Consider the following 13,171-nt stretch of genomic DNA (forward strand, 5'->3'; position numbering starts at 1 on the left):
CATTGAACGGAGAATGGGAAATTGGCTTGCTCGTCGTTTGGGCTAAAAGAAAAGCAGCATGGTATTACAGATTAAGGATATTCATTTACAGGCAGCTTTTTACTCAGGAGCATAAAATAGTAAAGAAAAGAAAAAAGACTATGTTTAGAGATAAAATAGAAATGAAATGTAACGATAACTGCATTCTAGAATGACTCTCGTTCGATACAACTGGATCTTTTGAACTTTGAACTCTGACTTTCTTTCAGCTCTTGGAACTGAGAACGATGGTTCGTTCGAGTCTCTCTCGCGTCCCACTCATTCCGCATTTTTATACAGTCCGGGGCCATCAAATTAGCAAACCAAATTATTCTCGGTTAGGCAACTTATTACTAAATAAGATGATAATTTATACGTAACAATTAATTTCTAACTATACCATGGTAAGGAGCGAAATTACAGAATTCCGCCAATCGAAGAATACCTCGACACTCTTATTACCAAGCAATTCATTTCGCATGAACGCTTAAATATGTCTGAAATCACTTGTGCACTCATCCCAGAACGTCGTATTACCATAATTACCGCGGAAGAAAAAAAAAAGCCGAGTACGAGGTATCATTAAGGCCAGAGGAGAAATAGAAATTATCAACGTGTACAACATCTTAATGATTAATTAATAAAACGTTAGACTTCGTTTACTCTACTGAATTTTACCAAAAAGAAAAATTAAAATACGTTGGAAATCTTGACTACTAATTCGATCGCCAAGCACCGTAAATCCCGCACATTACACGTTCTTGCGTTTTGCTCGTTTAATACAGAACAAAATAACGAGAACTGTACCTGATAATCAAATTATAATGATACGATAATTGAATTTTTCAGTGACTCTCGCTCGACACGACTCGATTCTCTCTAACTCTGACTCTCGCTCTTAACACTTCAACGATTTGCACAAAATTCCCTCGTTTCTCGGTCATACTGCGTAACAAATAATCTCATCACGTAATTGCGATCAAATTTCAATGCGCATGTTTTTAACGTAGCTCCTATATAACCAGCGATAATCTAGCATAAATATTCGTTCGGTTCTCAATCACGTGCTAGCGTCTTCTAGTCGCAGTCTATCGGATAATCTAGCGGCAAGCAGCGAATGGCAACTGCTTTTTCGCGGATCTCGCGTGTACAAGCAATTATAAAACTCGAGGATCAAAAGGTCGATCATACGACAACGTGAATCGATCGAATCAATCTGACGCGAAATCATTCGCGGATCGTTACGATTCAGATTGAGAAGGTTATAGCATAACAGTCAGCGTGTTGGTTTAAAGTGACTTTGATCGAGTTATCCGCGGGATGGTCGCAATCGAATTACGAAAATAAAGGATAGTAGGTCAGCAAGGTATCGCGCGGCGCGTGTAAGCACGCGTATTGCGAATTAACACGCGAACCATCGCGATCTTCCGTACCGCTAAATCGTACAGAAAAGCAAAACTCGAGCACAGCTCGAACCAGGCCAAGGATATTGACTCGCGGTTAACTTTTCTTCCTGTCCGCGAATCGGTTGCGAAACGCAAGCGCCACCAGCTCGGCGAACGTCGCCGAACGAGCCATCAGTGATATTTCCCTTTTGATTCCGCTGTTCTCCTTGGTTCTATACGTATGTGTAAAATAAAGATTGAAATTGAAATAAAAATTATACTTCGGTAGGTATTGTATTTTTAAATATTATTGTTTTTGTATTCCAGGTATTTGAAGTTTACCTTAAGTATTTCTAAACTCTTCTTTTCGTTATTTCTAGTTTAAGGTTCTAATTCATCAGGTACTTTGTATGTATTTCTTAAGAACAAAGTGTTTCTAAATTCGAAAGAGAATGATCGTTTAGAGTGGATCAGTGTGCACTATGATCGTTTTCAATGGAGCCTATTTGATCATACTAAGTATTTAATATATCGTGTCATATGTTTATTTTAAAAAAAGATATGTATTTTTCAAGACTCAACATTTTGATATAATGTATTTTATATGGAATAATTATTTTATAGCTTGGAACAATTAGAGGGTCGTTTTGATTGTTACGTTGTTCTACATCCACTATTTGCGTCTGCACATTCTTCTTCGATGGTTGTTTGAAAGTTAATTTCTATTGCAATATTTGTACGAATAACGTGTCAATCTCTTAGAACTTCTTTACTTGTATTTGCTTGGCCGATGTAATTATATCGTTCATAGTAACCGTTCCTTCATCGTTTTTAGCGATCGTTTCTGAAATATCTAAATATCCATAAATATAATATTCTCGAGTGCTTTTGTCGACTGAGTTAGCATCATGGCTTGAAGAGATTCAAAACTCGAAGAATAAATGAAGAGAACAGCACAGGATTATACAACAAACAAGCCAATTACGAAGGTGATAAGAGCCAGGCAAGCGGCAAAGCTGCGGAGCGACGACAAAAGAGAAGAAGCTACTAAACGAAGAGATTCAAAAGGAATTTTCTGTCGATGATATTTACTGTTTGAAGGAGCGGTGCGACTTGGAGGATGTCGTTAACCTGCACCTTCTCGATGCGGTTTGCCCGCTGAAATGGTAACAATGCGATACAACTCGATTTTCTCTATCTTCGTTCCGGCTGCCTTTAAATAAAGACAAACGACTGTAATTAATCCTTTGCGCTTAGACTACCGACTCGAAGCTTATTCGTCGATATTCGAACACAGCTATATCTCGCATCTATTTGCCATTTGCAATTTGTAGAATTGCTATTCTGTGAAATATAGAGCCCATCGAAACCTGAACTATAACTTGGAAACAAACGATCGTTTTGACACTGTTACGAATCGACCTGTAGCCATAGAACTCGTACAGTGGCTACAGAAAATTATGTCTTTATAAAAAAAATATATGAAACAGATTACTAAAACAATACGATACAAATAGTATGAAATAATATAAAAATAATATAAAAGTAGATTTTTCAATACAAATATTTTCATGATAATTACACATTTATAAAGCGGACGATCTGGTAGATTTTAATAACCTTGAGATTTAGTGCCAAGGTCTGCATTCTGAACAACTTCTCCCTATACATGTTACAATCACTCGATTTTACTTGCCCATATATTCGCAAAGGTTTCCGTTTCGACGACAGTACGATTTTGATGATCGAATAGTCGCTTTTTTCAATATCTTTGCTGAAGTGTCACCCATTACAAATAGCAATAACATAGTATAAAATTTAGTACGAACTGTATCTGTCTTACTATTTAAAACTTTAACTTATTTTAGCGATAATAGTGAATAATTATCTAACTGAAACTAACCAGCCGATTGAATCTAATCCATTGATTTTTCTTTCTTATGTGAATTAAATATGATTATCGAAAGTGAGTTAGATTTGGTTATAATATAATCAAATTATACAAAAGTATGCCAGTTCTGTGCCAAAGTGAAGTGTAATCGTAACGTGAATTGAACTGAAGTTTTTTGCGAATATCTCGGAAATTAAGGCCGAGCGACGGTAACGCGCATAGGGAAAAGTTGCTCGGAATGTACGCCTTGACAACATATTTCAAGGTCGTTGAAATCGGCGAGGTCGTCCGCTTCGTAAATAATTACGTTTTTCACTTTTACGCGGTGAAATATTTAAGAAGATCTGTCGATGTTCGCCAAATTTACAGTAAGCCTTTCTTGCTAAGTAAATCTTCCTCAATGCTGATTTTTCAACTGCCAAACCTAACTCTCCGTAACGTTATATAAGCACCTACTTCTTCTTGCATCGTTCAAACAAAACTTCGTATTCCATTCAACTGAGCTGAAATTCCAAGCGCAAAGAATTAACAATTACCTAACGCGAAAGAACACGAGCTACCGGCGTATCTCGACGATCAGAATGAGAATAAAGAACAACAAGAAATTAGGCAACAAGTGGCAAAACTCACCTGTCTCGATCGCACGAGTCCGTGAGTAGCTCGCTGGCGCTCCTGCTGCGAGCCTCTTCGGGACGTCCCGCAGGATGTCTGTCGGTGATGTCTTCCCTCGGAAGTCGTACGAGTTCCGCATCTCGATCAACATGGCTGGCGACCACTCGAGTATCCGCAGGTCCTCGACTTTTACGCCGAAAGATTCTCCTGAGGCCACGAAGCGGATGGAAGCGGCGCTTCTTTGGCTCTGTGGAGACCAAAGGTACGTATACGGCAAATGTATTTCTTGCGACTGGGCGAAGCCATGAATTTAAAATAAAATTTATTCAAAGACGTTTCTAGATGGACAGATCTTTATTAATTGTTACCTGTCAACTACAAAGTGAGATTAGTTCACAAAAAAATTAATTCATGTTTATCCGTACATATATCATATGTATATTAATTGCTTAAATTTTATTTAATCTTTCCAAATGTTTTTATGATTTACTTAATCTTATGTTAAAACAGTAGGCGAGGTTTCATTTTAAACAATTTAATGATTTTAAGTGCTACGAAGGTGTATAAGAAATTCAATTAATCATATACTTCGTACACATTAATCGATGTATTTATTTTCTTTTTTCTTTTTTTTTTTTTGTGGCTTTGTACAATAAGGTTTGAACCTTCTCGTGTCCAAGGAAACAATTGGTTTAAGAAATATTTTGAAAGGAAAAACGCAAAGTAATACTTCCCTACGTTTTTTCTTGTTATCCTATTGCTGTTTTCCTACTGTTTTGTATTGCATGGGTAGAGATGATATATTGCAGCCGTAAATTAAAGCTTTAAGAAGGAACATCCATCGATGCTTACTCGCATTCAGAATCGTACACAGAAGAAGCAATTTCAATCTTCGACTACGGAAGTTATTTCGTATTAGAATCATCGGAACGTTTTGTCACAAGATTCACATATTACATGTTCAAAGTACGTGCTTCCATGTTCATCGCTGATTTTATGATCGCGCTATATCGTTTTCACCTAGTACTTACACATTACAATCTTCATGGTGGAAACATTACACGCGCGATCATCGTACAAAATCGTAAAGAACCAGCCAATTAGCCGGGCCGATCTCGCATGAACTTTCTCTTTGGCGATTGCGTAACAAGCGTCGCGTCGCGATGTTTGCGCTCAGGCTCGAGCGGATTCGAGCGAACCTGTTATCAATGGGAAGTGAAAACCTGGCAGCTCGATCGAGAGAAACGAACCCCTCGTCGCGTGCAAGTTTCTCTCGATTAGAAACCACTGTTCCCGGTCATTTTTCTGATTGCTTTTATTTTTTGCCCCCTTCGATGAAATTGCCTCTGGATTAGCGGATAATTCGTTCGAGCACTTGTGATGAATAGACCGCGGATGTTTCTCAAGATTCATATTTTTACGATGATTAGAATAATCGTTTAGAGATCTAGTCTCTAGTATAATATCCGGACTGCGAGATATTCGCCTAGAACGATACTTTTTAGGGGTTTTCGAGGTCACTGAAGACGAAAACAAGGGTCGTTTTTCACGGAAACAAAGCGTAACAAATTTCGGTCAACCTGTTAATGCCTGGAATCCTGGTGGAATTTGATGAAATCTTTTTTAAGATATGGCACTTTTAACATAATATATGGCTTGTTCTATACGCATTTGAATCGTGAGTGTCGGATTAGTTTTGTGGAATTTTTTATTTTCCAGAGAGCGGTGAGCGGTAAGCGGTAAAATTGGCACCTGGAGCATTGGCATTAGCTGCTCCATCGCTTGTTTTGCCGTTTACCGCTCTGTATGATCACGTATGGTCATACGCTTATTTTTACAGTTATGGCCAAATGTTTATAAGCCCGAATTTCCAAAATCGTTTACTTCCGCGAGAAACAAACCTCATTTTCGGTATTAGCGATTCAAAATGTCCTCGAAAAGGCACATTCGGATAAAAAATTTTTCCTTTCGGATATTACTCATTATTTAAGATTTATTTCTCTGTCACTTTGAGATTCGTTATTCTGCTAAATTTTGTACTCTCTCTTTCTCTATATATAATATTTTGCAGTGACTAAAACAAATTAAAAATTGTCGGTACCAAGATTACAGAACAGAGTGAATGCTATAATTTTCAGTTAAATTATTTTAAATATTCGAGGTTTCCGATATGTGTAACTTCTACAAGATACCATGGCAACCAGTAGGATAGACCGAGGCGAATCGGATCACAGAGCGAATCGGATCAACGACTTAAAACGATGGCGATATAACAAAAATGAACTGAATTCTTGTTTTGATCCGATTCACCTCGTATCTACGTAAAGTAAAAGTTTTAATTTATAATCTGATCGATCTCCCGTAAAGTATACAATTCTCTGTATTTCTGCGCATTTAAGTATCACATAAATACACAAATATTCAAAATCTAGTGGTGAATCGAAGAAAATCCGACAACAAGCGAGTTCGACTAAAAGCAAACAGATAATCACACCGAGACTGCGTTCCTATGTACGTACAAGAGCTTATCGATCGAAGCTTTGTGGATCGCTGTCTATCTCGCAGATAATCCCTCTATTAAAAGCAGAACATCGGTCTTTAATGTCACCAACGGATGAATCACGTTGAAAGGGAACCGTATTTCCCCGTGTGCCCTACTTTACGTTAACCTCGCGACAATTTTCGCGCTACGTGCCGGCGGGCAAAGAAAATCGGATTTCCACGGAACGTTTCCTGACTCGACGTGGGTGACCCATTCTAACGCTTCCTAAACTATTCCAACGTTTATCATAGAAAACTTTTATGTGTTTTAGTTATACAACGATAAACTCGACTTAAACGTCTCTAAACTGTCTCTTGAGCGTCGTCGTTCTATGTTTGATCTATCGTTCGCTTGAAGACAACGCGTACAATGATCCTGTTATACGTCCTAAAATTGTTTCTTCCTTTGGACTTGAACTAATCACATTTTGATCAGTTTTAAGACACGAATGCTTACTACGTGAGAAACAGCACAGGACTTTCCATGGTCGATTTAACTGCTTCAATCGTACAATTTATTAACGTCGATAATTTTGTACGGGTTTCTTAATCTTTTTTGTTCACATGCTAATTTCAGACCGAAAGTTATCTCTATTTTTAGTATCCTGTAATGTTTCCCTTTGATTGTATTTTTTTCTTTGTGCTCTAAAAGATCTTTACCCGTCAATCTTGATAATTAATGAAAAGTCACGGGTATATTGCACGTACGTATGTATACCGTATGTATACTCACATAACCAAATGGTAGATGCTAAGACATAATTATTAAAAAATGATAAATTCTTTATACGTACGTGTATCTGAACCTTGCATTGCTACACAACATTGTAATAGATTAATCGTGTACTTGACAATCAAAAACTAATTATCACGTTTCATATAAGATCAATTGATACGTGATATACATTTTTAGATTTATTTCATATTTTATCAATACAATTACGACTCTGGTGTCTCGTTACGATATCAATGATATCAGTAAAATTTCAAAATTTTTCGTATATGTAGCACACATAACGTACTCGTAAAAGTTTTCTACAAATATTCGAATAATTTCGTGGACTAGGTCGCTGGCATATATATAATATAGAAAAATCAAATAAAAAGTACGGTATAATAAAATACATTCGTTCTTTCGAGAGCGTATTATTCTTTCGAGATGAAGGGATCGAGAATTTTCTTCTGCAACTCTGACACTCGAAGACGACGACGACAGGTTATCGGGTAGCGACAACGGGATGCTGCATAAGCAAATAATACGAGTCCTTGAGAACCGTGTGGCACTCGTTAACGCACGGATGCCTTTTAATTGCGGAGTATCGGAAGAAAGGGTCGCGACAAAGAGGCGAAGCCAAGGTGAAAGGGAAAAAAGTCCGGGGGACGAGGACTGTACCGGCGCAAAGCGAGACCACGTTTTGAATCGTCGAAAAGGCACAAAGAATAGGATCAGAAGTGGAGGGTGCGATTCAGAGGGTTAACCGCGACACCCTCTGTTCGTCCTCAGTCCTCCACGATTAAAAACCACACGCAACGCACGGAAACTGCCTGGCTATGTCTTTCCTCTCGAGACCCGAGTCTCACCAAAGTCGTTTCGACAAAGGGTTGCTGCTTTTTTCTTTTCGACAAATCCACTCGACAACCGCACGTCCCTCTAGACACGCAATTTCCCTACGATACGCACCCTCTAAATTCGCGATCGCGAAATCACGGCGAATTGGCACGAATGTAGGCGTTACGCGTATGCATATGTATGTATGTGAGCGTAAATTCGTCGTAGAAAGGAAGGCTGATTTAAAGATTAAGATTCCAAAGTTCGAAATAGAACGAAAATAAAAAAAAAGACGAACTTATTGAATTTTACAATTTTTTTTAAGCGATAATCTCAATAGATAGAAGCTATGGGTTTTATAATAAACAATTAGTTTTAACGTTTATTATTGCGGAAATTGATCTATTTATCTTATCTGACTTTACTCGTGGCACGAATCTAGGTCCACAAATATCTTCAATATTTTGCTGATTGCGAAGTATTTTATTGACATTTTCATAACGATATATAGGATGACACGATTAGCAAGAACAAGATAACATTGCCGGAGCATATAACTGGAACAACTTCGATCACTCTACTTATCTAAACTTCACTTTTATTGCAAAGAAATCTTAATTAATGCGCGGTTAAATATACTCTTGATGAATGAATCAGTTATCTGAACGTGAATTCGAGTTACATGAACGAAAAGCCATATGTAGTGAATCAATGAACTTCTGTTATATGAACTTTTTCTTTTCCGACGAATTCAAGTAAATGAAGTTCTCTGTAAAGAATGATTTTAGTGAAAAATATTTGAAACGTATGTTGAATGGTTTCGTAGAGGGCATAATCTGATATGATTAATCTTTTTCTGTGGACGTATAGAAGACACACGAAAATCAAGCTTGTTTATTTTTTGATAGTATTATTTATCTTTTACAGTGTAAATCCATAGCTCGTCGTTCTCTATAAAAATGTATCAGTCTGTTTACATAAAAATATCACTAGTTTAGGATGTGTAAATTACATTGCTTTAAATAAATGTTACATTGAAATTGAAATATCTTCTAAACCGATATATTAACACTTTTTTTTATGGAAATTGTTGCGTCGTTTACCACAATAAAAAACATATGATTTCCCGTTAAAGAAGAAATAAAACAGTGTTTGATCTTTATGTGTCATTTACGTATTGATCTTCAGAGAAAACTAATTACGTCAAATTACGTTCCTCTATAAAGCTATGCAACTTCTATTTCAAACATTTCTAACTAAAATCGTTACTTACAAAAGAATCGAAATGGTTACAGTTATGTGTTCCTGAATATAGGCAACATGCAAGTTACCAAAGAAGTCTGCAAAATCCTCGTAGAATTGCATCCAGATAAATTTTCCACGGTTTTGTCAATCGCGCATAACGGTATAAACCTTACTAACTTGACAATTCGATAACATAGAACCAAGGTAACCATCGATAAGATACGCTTCTGCCATATGATATCCTATCTACTAGTCCTTATAAGGTAGAAATAAACTGATAATCGCGTTTTTCCAGATCCATGTTGAAGAAATTATTTATTTTTCGTTCAGCGATCTAACACGTTTCTCTCGTGTCCTTTGTTTTATCTCATAAGCCGTGACATTTAATTTTCAGAGTTGTGGGCTACGTCGATACACGCGTATCGTGAAAGTGTGGCCCATTAACTCTTCGAGTGTGTAATCAATAATATGAGTAATACGTTAAATATTCGAAAAGCAATTCTATGTTTAACGAAAAAGCATCTTGTACAGATACACGGTCACCGCCTGTATGTAACGCGATAGTACAATCAGGTTTTCTATGATAAGTATTCAAATACTTTCATGAACTACTGTATAACGACTCCATCGAACGTTATCAGCGCGTGTCGTCTCGGGACGACCGCATCTCCGCGAGAATTTCACTCGGCAATTACGCGACGCTTCGATCCCAAGCTGTCACCTTTTTTGTGCGCTTTCACGCGCGCGTGACCGTTTTAATCTATTCCAGCAGACTGGTAAACGAGCACGAAAGTCGCGGATAGTATCTGCGCATAATTGGAAATCCTATAATTCTTGGGTAAGCTCCGCGCCACGGAGTAACTTAATACGCGCGTTCGAGTGGCCATTCATTCCACGATTGGCCATGGCCTAGTTACGCCGATTCTGTAAATAACCGTGTGCGTGTTCTTGCACAATATCGACTGGCCACCACCTTCCTTTACCAAATTTCCCACTCGATTCAACGTCTCGATCGCACTCGACGACAACTTCTACCCGAACAAAGTTTAAAAAGTAAGGTTGCAAGGAAACTCGATACTTTTCTGTTAATAGGTGCACGTTGTCGTTCCACGGATCAGATATCCTCCACGTCGAATAACACTCGAGGGTACGAGGCACGACGTATTGGTGGCGAAGTTTAAGCAAAAGTCCGAGGAAAATGTACTTTTTGTATTTTATTGAACGACGTATCAGTTTAACGTATATGTGATATTTGGTTGAAGTTGAAACTCGATAAGTCAAATTATCACGAAAGCTGCATTTTAAGAGAGAATCAAGATATCCTCTGCTCCATCTGAATATTTTTTTACTGTACCTGGAAAAAAGAAATCGTAACGATTCCATTCCAAGATTCGTTGAAATTTGCGATCGTTATATTTGTCAACGTTACAATGTACGGAGTTGATCAACGTGACTTCTGAGCAATTCAAATACGCTTGAAATATCAAAGGTGCCTTCTTATTGCTGAAAATTTTTCGGTTGTCAATAATTCTATGAAAAATTGCCGAACGATCAAAAGGGAACGTTGATAGCAAAAAAAAAAAAAAACGGCCGGCTGTTTCGCATGTACTTGACACTCTCTGCGAGTATATTCTTCACGCATCAGCTACTACGACATCGCTCAACCGTGAAAAATAGCGTCACGCGCGAATCGCACGACGTAGCCTGTGTCTGTAGCCAATAAAAACAGCTGTTTTCTACGTTCTCCGGATAGAACCGAAGCAACGGTGTACCACGGCCGTTTACGTAACCACGGTTTGCCTAATTTCGACTTCGAATCGACCGGATAATCCGCAGGCGTTTTATACGTTGCACGAGTCCGCTGATCTCGTTTCACCGACTCGTCAATCACTTTACAGTCATCGTGCGCCTATATTTCAGCTTTGGACAGGTAAAACTCGTTTGATTCCAAATGCGAAAGACTTCGAGTTGCAAGAATGGAGGAATTCCTTTGGACAAGATAGGTACAAGAGACAATTAAACGAATCGCGTTGGATAGTCGAGTTCTAGTCTTTTTTAATATTTTCTATGTTTGAATTGATAATCGTAATGGATTAAAAAATCTTGCTCTTTTTATATTTATAAAACAGAGAAATATTTTGTAATAATAGAACTATTCAATTACAAAATACACTCGAAAACTACGGTGCTTGCTGTATGGAGAAATGGAACACGAATTGTGGTGTAATTATCTTCTCTGCAGGTGATCGTATAGAACCATCGTATAATATATTTCTTTCAACGGAAGCACAATTTTCAACGTATTAATCGACGCAATTCGCAACTACATGTTTACCATAAATCTACAGAACCTTCTCCAGGAAGTTTTTCAATTTCAAAATGAAATGAATATTAATTAATCGCGCGTATCACAAGGAAAACTAAATTATACAACGTTCTGAAGGTTTCATTAAAGATGTATCTTACCGAGGTTTGCGTTCAATACCAGCAAGTGTCTCGCGACTCATGGGCGGAAGTCGCGTTTAAAAAGAAATTCCCTCCAGTAATCATGGTATTACGATACACGACGATGATCGATCGCGTGCAAGCCATCTCGGGCGGGATTTAGAAAACACGCGAAAAGTTTCTGTTGGAGCAGAAAGATGGTGGGATTAAGGTGAAAGTTTCCGGTAAGAGATTTCTGGTTCCGTTGAACGGCTGAGCGTGCTCCGAGAATGAGAATAATGGACACGGTCGCAACGAGTTATTAAAGGGTAATCCAGCAGAGTGCCCTTTATTCATTGTCGTTGGAGGAACGTGACTTCGTTGCCGTTACTCGGGACGTTGCGTTTCCGAGTGGGTCCAACGACCTCTTTATTTTCATTAGCCTCCGGTAGATTACGAGGCTCCGGGGTAGATTAACTCGTAAGTTAATATCTCAATCGGCCGCGTGATTAGCGATTAACTTAAACTGCGTTTTCGAAACGCTGCGGGCCTGCCTCGCTTTTACCGTTTCCGCCTCGCGATTCAATACGCTTTTCGTTTAACTCGCGTTCGTTTCTATTTTCGCCGAATATCGAATCCAATCTTTACTTCCGCGATGAAGTTTCATAGAACTCAAATTGTCTGTATATTTTTGTGCGACGATGTATGTGGATATCGAGTTTATCTTCTAGTTGAACGGTTTAATTATTTTATACAACTTTTCGTTGTTTTGGCAATATAGAAAGAAACGAATCGTTTAAGGGTCATTATAGTTATCGATTCAAGCATAACATTAAAAGAACTACAACTTTTTAGACAATTTTTGCTTCCAATCCAATCCAATTACTCGCTTAAATGAAATCGAGCATTGCCTATAATATGCTTATTTCAAGCGTACTACTTGAAGGTGTCGTGTGATTTATGGATGATAATGAAAATGTACAATATTTGTCGATGTACGATGGAATAAACGTTACTCGTGTTCCTCTGATAGATCGCGGACAAAATTGTGAAATCGATAGGACAGTCGAGCGGGACCGCAGAGAATGTATCGTTTACGTAAATCCGTTTTTCATAGCACGGCTCGTTTCGCCGCGACGCGACGTTGTAATCCGCGTCTGAGACCTTGAAAATACGATCTTCGAGTGAAACGTCGTTTTCCGAATGCTACCGTCTAGACCGTAGCCGTGAGCACGCAATTTTACCTTAATTTATCCTACCAAACATTCGTCGCAATGCTTCGATCGATCGAGAGTTTTCAATTTTCGGTATCACCTACCGTATGATACCTAGTCAACAAATTTTGAAAGTCCTATGGAAGTTCATTTTCACCTTCCCACTGAGAAATAATCAAACAGCTCTGTTGCGTGAATTTTTCCATTCTAAAGCTGACAATTTCTATAAATTTGAAATAATGAAACTATACATATAGAGTTACTACCTGGAGAAGTGGATTAAATTACGCAG

General features: G+C 38.1%; 1 protein-coding gene across 9 annotated transcripts in view; it reads right to left on the reverse strand.

Annotated features, from left to right (window-relative positions):
• The window catches only part of LOC117212207, a 91,993-nt gene that overhangs the window by 32,461 nt on the left and 46,361 nt on the right, over positions 1-13,171 (reverse strand). For 6 of the 9 annotated variants that reach the window (XM_033456779.1, XM_033456781.1, XM_033456776.1 and 3 more), the window contains exons 4-5: positions 3,925-4,153; positions 2,496-2,561 (exon numbers count right to left, since the gene is read on the reverse strand). In XM_033456779.1, the coding sequence (XP_033312670.1) occupies positions 2,496-2,561; positions 3,925-4,153 (295 nt within the window). Of the gene's footprint in view, positions 1-825; positions 965-2,495; positions 2,562-3,924; positions 4,154-13,171 lie in introns of those variants that run through there. The other 3 variants (XM_033456782.1, XM_033456777.1, XM_033456783.1) reach the window with 2 other exon arrangements.

The sequence above is a fragment of the Bombus bifarius genome, unplaced genomic scaffold, assembly GCF_011952205.1.
Source record: "Bombus bifarius isolate JDL3187 unplaced genomic scaffold, Bbif_JDL3187 scf7180000008286, whole genome shotgun sequence".
In the NCBI taxonomy this organism is placed as follows: Eukaryota; Metazoa; Arthropoda; class Insecta; order Hymenoptera; family Apidae; genus Bombus; species Bombus bifarius.